We start from the raw sequence: 16,099 nt of genomic DNA, 5'->3' as shown, positions 1-16,099 counted from the left end.
AGCAACTAGAAGGGTGCTCTCCAAGGAATATATGTTTAAAATATCAATATTAATATATCCTTAAAGGGAAAGACCCTTATGATCAACACAGTAATAATATGCCAGGTAATCTACTATAAAACCAGAAGAAACCTATGGTTTAGTGGGGAGGACTGAATTATCATTTGCAGTGTTGATATTAACAGTAACTGCTACATAATGATTTTGGGCAGATTTTCAGAGACTGAAAGAGGGGATTCATGGTACTGGTTGTGCCCAGAGGAAGAAGCTGAAAACTGAGCCAAAGAAGAGTTTAAAATAAGAGCTGTGTCAACATGCATAAATTCACTTGCTTTGACTTAACAGTGGAAAATTGTAAGAGTGGGACATTGAAACCTACCCCAGCTCCGGGAGATTTGCTGACCTTCAACTGTGGAGCCAGGATGACTAAACCAGGATGACACACAACAGACAGTCACTTGCCTTATCAGAATGGACTGACAGTGCTGGTCTGCTCATAGAGAGCTTTCAAGCCCCTCTCTTGGTCTCTTTGTTCTGTGTCCCTCTCCCTTTTTATAAAAACCTCTGCCTCCACCGAGAGGTGGAAATGAGCTTTGAGAGGTGAGTCCCCCATCTGCCTAGGACATGGGCTTTGAGACATGAGTCCCATCTCTTCCAGATGGCTGGCATCTGCAAATAAACCACTTTCCTTACATCAGCACCTGCCTCTAGAGTATTGGCAGATTGGCTTTCATAGCCGCAGGCAGCTAGACCTGCGTTTCGGTTACAGTGAAGAGGCTGCATTGGGATCCAGGAACAGGAAAAAAAAATTTATCGTTTTGCTTTTGCATGCCAAAATGTAATCTATCTTTTTCTTTTACACTTTCCTCAAAACAACAATCGTTTGCATGTAGAATGAGCATGTTTTAACTGAAGCACTCAGTGCCTTTTCTCTGCTCTCATTTCCAGTACTGAGTGGCACCTCGATATAGATTAGAAATTATCCTGACTTTGGAATCAGGCCGACCCACGCTTCAAGCCTTGCTCTGCCATGGACTGGTGTGTGTGGCCTTGAGCAGGTCACTGGGCCTCAGTCTCTATGTCTTTAAACAGCGAATAAACTTTGCTGGGGAAAGGAGGTATTTCAGGCAAGGAAAGAGACCCAAGTGTCCAGCAAGTGAAAGGCGTGGTGCTGCCACATAGTGTGAAATGGCGGCTCACATCCAATCCCACCGCAGTCAGCTTCTGGGACTTCCTCTGACCGCTGAGTTGTATCAAATACATTTTAAGACAGGCGGACCTTCTGTGGGCTTTGGGAGTCTTTTGGCTCTACTGTAGGCAAATGGCAACTGAAGTGGGAGTTGCCCTCTAAACCCCCAGGTGCCCACCATTTGGGCTGGGACAAAGGAAACCACCAGTTAAGCATCAGTCTTAACTCATTAGTAATAACTAATTCTTCCATGGGGCTTTCTCTGTGCCAGGCACCATTCTAAGTGCTATACTTCTGTTAATGTATTGAAGCCTCAGAACAAGTGTATGAATGAAGTGCTGTTATTGTATGATACCTTCTTCACTGATGAAGAAACTTAGAGAGATTAGGTCATTTGCCAAAGGTTACCTGCAAACAAATGCAATCATCCAGATAAGGATCCAGGCAGGCTAGCAAAAGGTCCTGATGCTAATCATTCCTTGAACTCCCTCTCCAGAGACTACGGAAGAAAGGCATCAACCTTAGAGAAAAACATATTTAACTATAACATACAGTTGACAATTTAGTCACATCTTCAAGTACCAGCTGTAGTAAATGTTGCATTCAAACAAGAAGCCAGGGCATTACTTTTTGGACCAAAGCCCGCTCCATTATTTGCTTTGGTAACCCTTTTGATTGTGTCATTACTTGGGGTGCTTAGGTAATGCATTGTAACAATTAAGACTCCCTTCCCCATAATGTCCCATTCTTTGTTAGAAATGAGAGGAAAAAAGGAAGTGGGGTGGGCTGTACAGCGTTTCACGTGGAGAAATGAGGGCTTCACTAAAGAGTTAAGTAGAGTTCCTCTTAATAGGAAAGACTGGCCTCCCATGTCTTCTTAGGGCTGAGTGATGGAGCCTCAGACTTCCAGTCTTCCTGCTAAGTCAGGCTTTCTCAAACTGGCTGCACCCCCTGGGGTGAGGACAGTGTTTGAAGGGCAACAGCAGGAACCAACTTGTCATCCCTTTGTGTTCTACATGCTAGTTCTAAAAGGGCCAGCAGGAAAACAACTGAGGATTATGACGGGTACCCAGGGTACTGGTTTAAATGTCTTGAGGAAAGCCTTTTGTCACTTACTTTTCTTAAATAATCCTCGAGGAAGTTCTACCAACAAACTCTTAAAGCCCTTCTGAATGGCCTGTGGACTGCCTGGCACCCTGGGGATTGGGACTATAAGTGGAATGATGGGGGACAAAGTGGGAAGTCATATGGGTGGGCTGTCACCCTTACCTCCCTTCCCCAGCACCTGATCTCAGAGAACTTGGTCTCTGTTTGGGGTCCTTTAGGGTATTCAGCATAATGTTCTATTCCTCAGTTCATTTCCAAAGACACAGATACTGGAGGCTTGCAATGTGCTAGGCACAGTGCCAAGCACTGGGGGAGCAAGGGCAAAAACTCCAGAGTCCTGAAGGAGCTTCGGGCCTGGAGTAGAATGTGCCTTAATAATAATATCGACATTCTCATTCTCAGCCTTGTAGCTACCTCCCACTTATTGAATACGTGTCATGTGCTTATCATATATTTATTCATTTAATCCTTACAACAGCTCTATGGGATAGGTAATGTTATTAGCTACATTTTATAGAGCGGGGAAGGAGGCACAGAGAGGTTGATGAACCAGTCCACTGTCACACAGCTAGTAAGAAGTGGGGTAGGAATTCACTCCAGAAATTGGTGAAGACAGGCAATGGCTCCAGAGAGGTGAGAGGCAGGATGTCCTCTCCAAGGTCACAGTTCCTGACGGGGAAGGGGTGCCTGCTGGTGCGAGGCAGGCAGACTCACACACATTGGTTTTGTGGGGTTGCAAGAAAAGTGAAGACAGTTTGAGACAACAGCCAGGGCAATCAGATGCAGCACCATGAAGGGGTGAAGGGCCCGATTCTGGAGCCACCTGCCTGGGTTCAAGTGCTGGCTCTACCACTTTCTAGCTACCTAACCTCTTTGTGCCTCAGTTAACTTGTTGGTAAAATGGGGACAATTGCACCTACCTCTTTGGGCTATTGTAAGGAGTAAATAAGTTAGTGTTTGAGGCTGAAAAACGCTTTTCTCTGGGAAAACTGCAACCATGAGGCTGGTTTCCCAACAGCCTTTGATTTTGCTCTTTATATTTTTATTTCTTAATTTTTCAAACACCTCACTTCAACTTCCTCCCATTAGGCATTTGAAATTTGCTTCAAGTAATGGGTACCCTTAATAAACATTTCTGTACAGCCCTGACTGGTGTGACTCAGTGGGTTGGGCATCATCCCACAAACTGAAAGATCTCCTGTTCAATTCCCAGTCAGAGCACATGCCTGGGCTGCAGGCCAGGTCCCTGGTTGGGGCGCGTAAGAGGCAACCAATCCATGCTTCTCTCACACATCGATGTTTCTCTCCCTCTCTTTTTCCCTCCCTTCCCCTCTCTCTAAAATAAATAAATGAAATCTAAAATAAATTTCTGTATAGCTTTACCTTAAAAACTTGGTTTGGCTACAAGCTGCTTTCTTAAAATTGAGGTAGAATTCATATAGTATGGGATTAGCCATTTTACAGTGAAAAATTCACTGGCATTTAGTGCATTTACAATGTTGGGCAACTGCCCCCTGTATCTACTTCTAAGATACTTTCATCGCCCCAAAAGGAAACCCCATTCCCATCAAGCAGTCACCTCCCTCCACTTCTCCCTGGCCACTGGCAACCACTGACCCAATTTCTATCTCTATGGATTTACCTACTCTGGACCTTTCAAATGGAATTACACAGTATTTGTCCTTTTGTGACAGGCTTCTTTCATATAACATGTTTTCAAGGTTCATCTGTGTTGTAGTCTGGCTCAGAACTTTATTCCTTTTTATGGCTGAATAATATTCTGCTTATTCACTCATTTATTGATGGACATTGGGTTGTTTCCACCTTTTGAAGGTTGTGTATAGTGCTGCTATAAACATTCGTGTACAAGCTTTTGTTTGAACACCTGTTTACCATTCTCTAGGGTATATGCCCTAGTGGAATTGCTGGGTCATACTGGTAACTCTGTTGAACATTTTGAGGAGCCTCCATACTGTTTTCCATAGCAGCTGCACCAGTCTGCATTCCCACCAGCAATGTATGGAGGGTTCCAATTTCTCCACATCCTCGCCAGCACTTGTTATTTTCTTGTTTTAATGATTTATTTACTTATATTAGAGCCATCCTTGTGGCCATGGAGTTGGATCTATTGTGGTTCACACTGCTTCTTAATTTGGCAGTGGCATCCTTGGCTTTACATTGGCATCTCCTGGGGTTTTATTTATTTATTTTTAGCAATCCCAATGCCCAGACTGGGCTTCATGGGCTGGGACTCAAGCAGGTGTAGTTTTTAAAGCTCCCCAGGTGATCCAGTGTGCAGCTAACTTGAGAAACTCTGTGTCAAAGATTCCAGGCCCCTCTTGGTTACACACTCTTTTTAATCAGAAATTTAACCGTATTTCACTAGCTGGGTGAGGCCCACACTCATCTGCAAAATGGCAGGGGAGTTATCCGGATCTCTGTCAGCAATTCTAACCCTAATAACTAAGGCCAGGATTTTAAAGAAAGGAAGTGATTTCATCACAGCTGCACACAGAAGGCAGGGAGGCAGAATGTCTCCAAGGGTTCCCAAGTGGACTGGTGAAAAAGCAAAAAATAAAGCAGTAAAACAAAGGTACTGGCTTTGATGGCAGGTGCAAATGCTTAGGGCTGCCAGCCCCTACCTCAACATCACAAGGAAGGTTGGGGGCAGCAGCACAATGACAGCCTGGCGAGGTATCCAGTTAGTACCTCTTCCCAGTCACTGCCACCACTTCCTTCTCCTTTTTCATGGAGGTCTCTTCTTCCATTTTGACTTTCTTCTTCCCAGTTGGTAGTTACTGTTGCTAAATGTGCAGGACAGTGTGGCTCTTCCTCAGAGTTTATAAAAACTCTTGCAGATGCTCAAGTTGGCCTGACTATGAATAATCACGTGAGTCCCTGTGAATGTGAGTTTTGGATAAGAGTAATACCTGGCACTAAATAGCATTTGCTAAAAGGGTCACCCATGGATTTTCACCGTAAGTTTTGACTTCACCTTATTGTCACTATAGGCACTGCCCTCTAGTCACACCCCCCCAGGAACACACCTGGAGTGAACAAGCAGGTTTTCTTCTCCTTGCAGCAAGGGAGATCGCACACCATGGGGCAGCACAGTAAGCAAGAGGGTGTCAGAGACGACCACGTGTAGGATCGGGCCGCTATCAGGTGCTTTGGGGGAGCGTTTAAGGAAGCCGGGTGTTGCTCTGGATTGGGGGGCAGGGGCGATTCCATGATTGGGTGTCTTAATGAATGCCATCTGGAAGCAGGGAAGTCTACACGGAGGCTGTGATGGGTAAAGAAGCAGCAGTCCCTCATTAGCCAGGACTGGGGAATGTTTGGTGACGTTTGTGGTTTGGACAAGGTTCACATGTTCTGCATGTTCAGACATGATTATGGAGCAGCCTTATTTTTGTCTTGTCCCACCCTGGTCATAGGATGGCCCTGTCTGATATTTATGTTCTGGGGTATTGCTTATGTTCAACGGGAAAGTGCCCGGCCTGCTCCATCCAAGACAGCAGGGGATGCTTTTCTCTGTCTTAGGCCTCCCTTTTGGCCAAGAGCAGATGAGGTCTGTCCAGGGGACATTAATCCATGTTATCCATATTTTCGCCACTGCCAGGATGTTGTTGATTGGGAGGTTGCTTCCAGAATGCAGGCTATAGCTGAGTAAGTCTCTCTTGCTTTTTTTGTTGGAAGATTCTAGCAATTTCCAGAAACTGTAATACAAGCAATTCCCACAAAGGGATTATTTGTTCTGTAACATGCCTTGAAGCCAAGGGCCTAGATTATAAAACCCAGGCAATGAGGACATGTTCCAGAATCCAAATAGGTATGCATAGCTCAGTTGAGGATTTAAAGAAGCCTCAAGCTGTTTGCTCCTGTCCATGTCCTACCTTTAACAATCTTTCCAGGATTGTGTCATGGGTAGATGACACATGCATTCAGAACATTCTTACAATAACTCTTAAAACTACCCCCAGCAATGTCTTTGGCCCAGTTATCTCTGATGTTCTGCACATCATGAAGCACTTTTGTTACGGCTATCTGAGTAGTTCATGGCAAAGCAGCTAAAGGATTTTCATCTCCATCTACTTTGCACCTTGCAGAAGCAAGGGGAGGCACTAGCACTGGCCTGTCTCCTGCACAGGAGGACACAAGCTGCTAAGCAGGAATGGTTACATAATTTACAGACCCAATGCAAAACAAAGACACGGGGCTCCTTGTTCAAAAATTAATAAGAATTTCAAGACAATGAGAGCAGAGCATTAAACCAAGTGCAGACTCTTCTGAATCCTTGACACTGTACAGGTTACATGCCCCAGAGGCCCACCCTACTGCTGAGCAGGGAGAGCCCCACTGCCCTGCAATGTGGCTGAGGAGGAGGACAACTTGGATTCCCAATGACCTGACTCCAGAGGGATGGCAAGAACTGGAAAATATCACAGGAAGAAAGCAGGAGCTGTAGTCTGAAGTATAGAGACTGAAAGCTGAGATAGCAGAATAGCTATCAGACAAATCAAGAACCTGGGAAACACAGAATAAAGGAAAAAAATGCAGAGCAGCGAACAGGTGGTCGTGGGTAAGAAAACATTGATGCAGGTGCCAAGAAGGGGATCCGCTTCTTAACAGGATAGTATGTTGAAGAACACTCGTGAAGACATTGTCCAGTTCTTGTAGAAAGGTGAAGGACTCAGCAAAACAGCACTAGGGGCTGCCTGCAGGAGAGATTAGTTTAATATCTAGGTTCATCTGCTTTTGTGGAAGTATACGACTTCATGGATCTAAAATTTGTTCAGACAGTACAGCAATTCACATGGAGCTTCCGAACGCCAAGAGAGGCACAAAAGACTGATAGCATGATGGAGGCATTTGCCCAGTGATATTGTCAGTGTAATTAAGGAGGGCTTTAAAGCACAGCCACTGATGTTCTTTCCTTTACATCTTGTTGAACACCAGCCATAACCCCAAAGTCAAAAACAAGTGCAGAGCGGAATGGTTCACTGCCACGGATCAGTGATGGAGGCGCAGTTCGAGAATCTGTAGTTTCCCAGATCAACATCAACAACGTTATCCCCTCACTTCCTTCTCCCCCATTCCTATTTTGCATGAAAATGTAGGTAAATTAAATGCCTAAGAGCTTTCTACTTGGTCCTGAAAATGCAAAGCCAACCCTTCCTAATAAAAATGGTAATCATATTATTAGCATTTGAAGAGTTAAGAAAAAGGCGGCAGTGCAGTACTTTTAGATTACATGGTGGATCCTAGCATTTTAATTTCTTGGCCGGTAAATACGAGGGGCCTTAGGTTGGGGGCTGGTCTGGGGAAAATATAGGGGGTGAGCCCCCCGGAAGTCGTGTTGTGCTGTTTAAACCTAAGGTGACCTAATGGATGGCGGTATCGTCCGCCCGATGCTGGGCGCGGGGCGCGGCCATTGGTGACGCACGCCAGGGAGCACGGCGCCCACGTTTCCACCATTGCTTTAGCGAGGCCTCACCCCCCTGCGCTGTAAGTTCGGGGCTGCGGGCGTCCGTGCTTCCTCCCTCCTGGAGGCGGGCCCGACCCCGCCCCTTCGCCCCGGGTGGCTCCCGGCGGTCCCTCCCACCTCTTACCCTCGGCCTCCCTGGCGCGGCGCAGTCCCCGCCGGCCACAGGCTGACCCACTGCGCGGTCCCCCAGTTTCCCCGCGGCCGCCTCCCCCAGGCATGGCCCAGGGCCTCGCCTCACTATGGCAGCAGCACGGCACAGCACGCTCGACTTCATGCTCGGCGCCAAAGGTGAGCACACGCGGCCGCCACCTGCCCTGTCGCCCCCGCCGCCTGGAGAGCTGGGGCCAGGCGAGGCGCACACAGCGGGCCGAACAATGCGCGCTGCGGGACCATGTGCACCGGCGGCCGGGTGGAGGCCGCGCTCCGAGACGCACTGCGCTCTGTCCCGGCCGCAGTGCGGGGTCTGGAGGGGCCGCGCCGAGTGCCCATCCGAGCCGAGCCGCCCTTTTGGGACCTGGGTCGCCCAGCAGCCCCCTAGACGGGAGACCCATGGGGTGGGTGTGTAGGGGCGGCGGCGAAGCGAGGCGTGGATGGCGCTGGGCCACCCGCGTGACCTTTTCCTGTTTTCCGGGGCGGGTAAATTACTACCCTCCTCAGGACGGGGACTCCCCTGGCGGGAGCTCGGGCTGAGAAAAGGACCACGCCGCGCTTGCAAATTTCTTGGGCGACTGCGTAGGAGATGGATCCCCCGGAAAAGGACCGGGGACGGGAAAAGGAAACGATTATTACTTGGGGCGGGGGGGGGGGGGTAAGAGGTCTGGGCGCGGGAGCCCGAACTCCCCGAATCGGGGAGGCTAAGAAGCCAGCGAGGCGGCCAGAACAGAGGGCTGGGGAAGTCGGAACTATGTGCGGGAACTATGAGGGGGAGGGGTATTTTGCAGGCTTTTCTCTAGGTGCTTTTAACATGGGGGGGGGAGGGGTGGGACTGCGGGTCTTGTTTTCTGGTGCCTCTTAAACCTATGAGAGCTGTAGACTTGAATCTGCGCTTCCCATACGTCCCACTTGGGAGCATTTGAGCATCTCGTCCATATCCTGCTATTTCTTGTTTTTTCAGTGTTTTCTTGAATTGGATGGATCAACCTTTTTTTGTTACCATTTGGAACATTGACTTTCTCATTTTCTCTTTCTGTTTTTTGAACTTCTGAGTACTTACTTTGCATTTTCTCCCCCAAAGTTAAAGGGTCTCGGAAGGCAAAAAGCTTAATAAAATGACTGAGGACTGGGGCAACATCTAGGTTTGCGCCCTGTCCTTCATGTTTGGCTCTACATGTGACTTTGGTCTTGTTTCTCATCTTTCCTGTGGTAAAAAAGGGGGAAGAACAGTGTACAACTTCATAGGGCTTTTAATGTTAAGAGAGTCGCAGGAAAACGCTACAAGGTTGTTGTTAAGTTACCTCATTGTATTTGGATGGCCGGGAAGTGCCTTGGAGACAACAAAGCATTTCTTAGTCCCCACACTTCTTAGGTGAGGCTGGAGGGAAAGGAAGCTGCTGGGAAGAATCCTGAGGTAAAATGGTGATTGGGGCATGCAGCTGGTGGGGTGTGAGATAGCTAAGGTTTTGTTGATTACCCTGCCAGCGAAAGCTGGTAGTGCTTAGTTGAAAGTTCTAGCATACTCATAATTTCGAGGTGAGGAGGGTGAGAGAGGCTTGAGGAAGGAATAGTGGCTCAAGGTCACCCAGCTGCAAAGAGGTTGTTGGAGAGATGATCCTGGTGCTAAGCACCTGTGAGCACTCACCTGAACTAACATGAGTTCCTAGGCACTTAAGAAGGGGAATCTCTGGATGAGTCCGGAAGATTCTGGTACTTGACTCAGTTGGTGTCACTGTCTGAAGCCTTCAGCAGCCTTTCAGCTTAATTCTGGTTTTGCCTGTTGAAATGATGGCTGCTTCACTCTTCCGTTGTAAACGTGAGGGAAAACCTTCACATAACTATGTGAAGAAAAAGTGAGAACACTTGAACACTTTGGGCTGACCCTGGCCAGGGAGGGAGGGAACCATGGAAGTGCGCTTTGGAAGGGAGCAGGAGAAGCTGGCAGGTTCAGAGTTGGCAAGGTGTGGAAGTGACATCTAAATAATTTAGTTGGGCAAAGAGAAAGTAAAGTAAAAGAAGACTGAGGAGTATTCCCAGCCAGTTTTTCTTAATTCCCAGCCTGTTAATTTTAAAGGTGAGAAAGTTTTTATTTTTTATTTTAAGACTGTATTTATTTTTTAGAAAAAGGGAAGAGGAGGGGGAAAGAGGGAGAGAAACATCGATCAGTTGCCTCCAACCGAGGCATGTGTCCTGGCCAGTTATCAAAGCGGGGATCGTTCAGTTCAGGTTGACACTCTCAGCCCACTGACCCACACCAGTCAGGGCAAGATGAGAAAGTTTTGATGGCAAGGTGAAGAACATCCTAGAAAGAAATAATACGAAGGAGTGGGATGTGTGTGTATGCATGCATACATCTATGTTAGATCTTGAGTCCCTGCAAGAGTGTTTTGGGAGTTAGAGAAGTCTGATCCTTATTGTATTCTCCCCATCATTTGATATGGGGGGGAAGCATGTCACCCTCACTTGTCAGGGGGTATCCACACTTGTAAAATAATGGGATCTGGCTAGGCTAGGCTCTTCTGAGCTTTTTTAGTTTTCATGAAGGGGCACTTGGTGAGAGATCTTTCACCTGTGAGGTCTCCAAAAGCATTTATCTTAATAGATAGTAATGAGTCAAAAAGCACTACTCTTCACATGAGTATTGGATGTGATTCAAGGGTGAGTCAACTGGCTGTGGAGCCTGGATTCATGTTCTTTTTCCCATTTGTCAGTAATTTTTCCTAATGCTGCAGTTCTATGATGTGATTTTAATGGAATTAAGCTTGAAACATTTAGTTATGTTACTATGATTCCATATAACTTGGTTACCAATGCAAGCCAGCTAGTACATAGCAGCCACTAGGCCACTTCAAGGGCAATTTTAAGTTGGGCCTGGTGGTGCCTGTTTAATGCATTGGTTGATGAGGTAACCCAGTAAAATTTATTTTATTTTTTAAAAATGTATTATTTATTTATTTTTAGACAGAGGGGAAGGGAGGGGGAAAAGAGAGGGAGAAAAACATCAATGTGTGGTTCCTTCTTGCACACCCCCAACTGGGGACCTGGCCCACAACCCAGGCATGTGCACTGACTGGGAACCGAACTGGTGACCATTTGGTTTGAAGGCTAGTGCTCAATCTGCTGAGCCACACCAGCCAGGGCAATATGTGCTTCTTAGGAACATACTAAATAACATGGCCCGATAACGTCCATAATTTCAAAGTGGAGTAGAAAAAATCTGTATAAAAGCTGTGATGTGATCAGAAAAGCTGTGATTTTATTGGTGACAATGGCTAGCCGTATTTGATAATCTGCAGTTTTATAATTGAAGAAAATGGTAAATTTCAATTTATAAAAGTAAAGATGTGCATTTTTTTCCATCCAACTTCACAGACCCTCTAATTGTATCCACTGGCCCCTTGGGAGTCCATGGACCCTGAGGTTCAGACCCCTTAGGGGCTAGAGAGAAAACCGGGCTGCCATTTCTTTCTTTAAAAAAAAAAAAATTATTTTCAGAGAGAGAGGGGAAGGAAGTAAAGAGAGGGAGAGAAACCAGTGCACAAGAGAAACATCATCAGTTGGTTGCCTCTCACAGGCCCCCAACTGGAGACCTTGCCCACAACCTAGGCATGTGCCCTGACCAGGAATCGAAATGGCCACCTTTTGATTCACAGGCCGGCACTCAATCCACTGAGCCACACCAGCCAGCGCTGGACTGCCATTTCTGTGTATTGTTTTTTAGGAAGATGTTGCCAATCAAGGCCAGAGCTGTAAGGAGATGTCCCTAGTTTTTCTTCAGAACAACTCTTTGAAACTGTGAAAGCTGATATTTATTAAACGCCTCCTTGGCTAGGCATTGCATTACATGTTATTTTATGTAATCCTCACGACGACCTTTTGGTAGGTCCTGTTATCCCCATTTTAAGATGAATAAATAGGACCCTGGCTGCTGTGGCTCAGTGGATTGAGCGTCGGCCTACGAGCCAAGTGTCGCTGGTTCGATTCCCAGTCAGGGCAAGTGACTAGGTTGCATGTCAGGTCCCCAGTTGGGGGCACGAGTGAGAGGCAACCACACAGTGATGTTTCTCTCCCTCTCTCCTTTCCCCTCTCTCTTAAATAAATAAATAAATAAATAAATAAATAAATATTCTCATTACAAGAAAAAAGAAAAAAAAAAGATGAATAAATAGGCCCACTGAAGTTTTCACCTTATTGGTGAGTTTGGTAGCTGGGATTGAAAGCCATGTCTGTTGGATTCCAAAGCCTTTGCTAATTCACCAACAGTGAAGCCTCTCAGTGTAAAACCTCCCTGTCTCTCTTCATCCACCCCTCCAAGGACATTTGGTGGTATCCGGAGACATTTTTAGTTGTCAAAACTGGGGACATGCTACTATTAATATCTAGTAAACCAGGAGTGCTGCTAAAACATACAGTGCATGGGACCCCTCCACAGCATTGGCAGCCCAAAATGTCAAAAGTGCTGGAGTAGAGAAACCCCGGTGTAAGTTCTCATTAGACTGTTGTAGAAAATGGGATGAGACACCGTTAGCAACATTTTTTTCTGGTGGTTTTTGGGATTCTCTATTACACAAAAATCGAATGGCACAGGGGGCGGGGTGTTCCTCCATGGTTAGCACTGGGGTTGCTTAGGAGCAGATGGCCACCACTTCCTACCCAGCTGAGCCTGTGGCTTCAGGTCACCCTCCCTGATTTCCTGAACCTTCAGCCCATGTACCAGGCTCCCAGTCTCCTGTGCATTTGTTTAGCTGCTTTCTGGTAGAAGCATGTGGTCTTCCAGTGTTTTAAATAGCTATTACATACTATAAGTAAAAACCTCAGCAGTGCAGTTTTAAGTGCATCATGTGTTTCTGTTGTTCGAGGGTAGAAGAGTTCCCCTTCTGCTCGTGGCGTTACCGTTACCCATTGTCCACCGTGCTTCGAACATACCGGTCCTCCCCACTTGAACAATGAAGCCTGGGAGCCAGGACTGGGTGTGGGAAGGGGGAAGTGCCTGCCTGAGTCTCATTCTAGATTGAATCACAGCCTGGGAGGGGACAGAGTTCCTGGAATTTGCATTTTTTAATGGGTTTTCTCCTAGTAATTCTGATGTTGATTGATTTTGGAGAAATACACACACACACACACACACACACACACACACACACACACACAGAGTAGTCCCTCTCTCTATTGTGGTTCACTTACCGCGGCCTCACGGTATTGCGGGATTTTAAAAAAATATTATATTTCATTATTTATTGCGGATTTTTCGCTGTATCGCGGGATTTTGCGGTACTATATACATATGTTGTTAAAGTGATGTAGGTTTAAGAGTGTAGAATATGTTTAACAACATAAGTAGTGTTTATAAAAGTGTGGAAAAGGTTAATGGACTGGGAACGGTTTCTAAGTGTGTGGGAAGGGTTTATAAAGCCTTAAAATATATATAAATACTAAAATAAATGTAAGGTTCCTACTTCGCAGATTTTCACCTATCGCGAGGGGGGAGAGGTTCTAGAACATAAATACCCACGATAAGCGAGGGAATCCTGTGTGTATATTTATATATATATAAACTTTGATCTGAAGCCTTTGGGGCACACACTCACTGCGGCCCCAATCAGCAAGCCGTGAAGTCCCACTACAGTTTCCTAAATGCCTTGCTCTTTTCCTGGCTCCAGTTCTTGGTCACAGTCTCCCTATTTGTCTCCATTTTGGGGACAGCTTGATCACCAGGAACTCAACAGATCATTTTCCCTTTACCCATTTGAAAATCCTCCCAAGTGTTCTCATTGCTCTCCCTTAGGGTCGACCTCATCGGCATTTACAAGGTCCATTTCTACCGAGTTCTCCTGGTCCCTGAACACACACTCCAGTCTCACCCTCCTTGAGCTTCCACGTAGCCTGCAGTCAGAATTGAACAGCTTTGGGGGAGGCATTTTTGGACCTTTAGGTATGATTTAGTACCTTAATTAGTTAGAAAGTTATGGTTGGGCGTCTGCTTAAAAATGTGCTCAATAAAGCTATTATTGAGTTTAGTTTTTGGAGTCATGGATCTTGCAAGCATTTCAATCCACCATTTCACTGCAGTTGTAACCCAAGCCTGCTGGTGTGCCCTGTGGCTCTGACCACCATTTCATGGTAGTTTAATTACAGAATCAGTTCTTTTGAGAAGTTGGGAAACCTCCTCAATTGACTCTGCAAACCAAGTGTGTAAACCCTTGCACAAGTGCTCTTTTAAACCCCTACAACTAGGCACTTTTCCAGCCCCCAGAGAAAACAACTGTGGGGCCCTAAGTTGTAGTGGGCCTGGATTTCATTAAACTAATACTGTCCTCAGTGTTCAGGAAGGAGCCACTGAGCTAGTGCATACTTGTGATCACATGCATTTATGTTCTAAGCTGCAAACTCAAAAGGAGCTGGTAAGAGCCGGCAGCAGGTGGCGTGTTCTAGATCCTGAGTTGACTTGGCCCTCCGGATAGTTTCCCATGCACCTTAATTTCTCTCTTTACATGAAGGCACTAATGATACCAAAATTCCACGCACTGTGTTGTTGGGTAGGATGTCCAGTAAAATGTTTGGAAGAGTGTCAAATGATACATAGAGTACGTAACACTAATTGCAATACTTAGGGCTGAGTACTTTAAAATTGTGCCAGTGGATAAAGGTGCTCAGTTATAAAGAGGTGTGAATTTAACATACTGAAATACAAGAAAAATTCTGGGGACAAAGGAAGAGGCAGAAGATAATGGGTGGGCATGTGATTTGAAGGTTGATTTACATATATAAAAAACCTCTGTATTAGTGAAGCAGAATTTTTAAAAGAAACTTTGATTTTGCAAATACTACTTCCATAGCTTTGTGTTGCATGATCTCGTTTTTCTAGAATGGGAATTTCTGCAGGGAGAATCCTGACCAATTTCTAGAATATTGTTATATTTCACCAAATTGTCTCTTCCGAAGGGTTGCAGATCATGGTGTTCAAGCCAGACTGTTATGCTAAGGGGCACTCTGAATTTCTATAGGTGAATGTACAGTGTATCTCACACCTGCTTCAACATGGATCCCTTTTTCTTAGAATACTTTTCAGGACCAGTGCCTTGGACCCTGCTTTGGGAAACAGTAATGGTGTAGGTTTTAGAAATAGTTTAACACGGAATTTTTGAACTTCATTGTAGCTGGGTTATGTGGCCCCATTGGTTTGGGGGTTTTATCCAAGTGTTTGATGTTCCTAAGTGGGGTTAGTCTAGGTTAGAGACAGAAAAGAGCTTACTATCAACTGATTCTCTTTGGTATGAAGTACAAGAATATGATCCGGCTTTTTAAAAGCATTTTGTGAATGTTAAATTGTTAGTGGATTTTGTGTGTGTGTGTGTGTGTGTGTGTGTGTGTGTGTGTGTGTGAGAGAGAGAGAATAAAGATTGGCAATTTACTTGAAATTGCAGAAGCTGTTCAAGTAATGGTTTATGCATTTGTCTTTTTACATAGTTTTTTTTTTTTTTTTTTTTTTTTTTGCTTTAAAAAGCTATTTGCTCATTTTAGATTATGTATAGGGTGTAGAGAAGTAAACAAGAAGGGGGGGCCCAGATTCATAATCCTGTCGCCAGCAGATAACCACTGTTGACATTTTGGTGTATAGGGCCAATGGCTTATTCACATATATAATTAAGGAAGGTAACACAATGTCTTCATTTTAAAAGCACTAGATTTTGGATCATGACTGCTTGTCTCTGAATCCTGGCTGTACCACCACAAGCTGTGCAATCTTGGGCATGTTCTTGACCTCTTACTGGGCTGGCTATACTTTATTTACTGTGTTGAATAGCAGCATGGGAGAGTGGACATCCTTGCTTCATTAACATTCATTCTATTACCATTATGTACAGTGCTAGCTGTAGGGTTTTCGTTGATGCTGTTGATCAAATTGTAGAAGTTCCCCTCTATTTCAATGTTTCTGTGTTTTTATTTTGAATGGGTATTGAATATCAAATACATTTCTTGCATCAGTATGTGATTTTCTTCGTAGCCTATTAATGTGGCCCATTACACAGATTTATATTTTAATTCATACCTGGGGTAAATCCTGCTGGGTGTAATTATTTTATTTATTTATTTATTTATTTAGATCTTTAAAAATAAAATTTTATTGTGGTATAATCTATTTTTTTACCTTTTCTTTGTTTCTC

General features: G+C 45.2%; 1 protein-coding gene across 1 annotated transcript in view; it reads left to right on the top strand.

Annotated features, from left to right (window-relative positions):
• The first annotated feature begins 7,780 nt into the window (after positions 1-7,780).
• SMS (spermine synthase) overlaps positions 7,781-16,099 on the top strand; it is a 48,265-nt gene continuing 39,946 nt past the window's right edge. The window contains exon 1 of the mRNA XM_090264298.1: positions 7,781-8,069. Coding sequence (XP_090120424.1) covers positions 8,021-8,069 — 49 coding nt within the window. The 5' untranslated portion in view covers positions 7,781-8,020. The remainder of the gene's footprint in view (positions 8,070-16,099) is intronic.

Source organism: Furipterus horrens, unplaced genomic scaffold, assembly GCF_987537825.1.
Source record: "Furipterus horrens unplaced genomic scaffold, mFurHor1.1.pri manual_scaffold_17, whole genome shotgun sequence".
NCBI classification, from domain to species: Eukaryota; Metazoa; Chordata; class Mammalia; order Chiroptera; family Furipteridae; genus Furipterus; species Furipterus horrens.
This window is presented reverse-complemented; position numbering and strand designations above follow the sequence as displayed.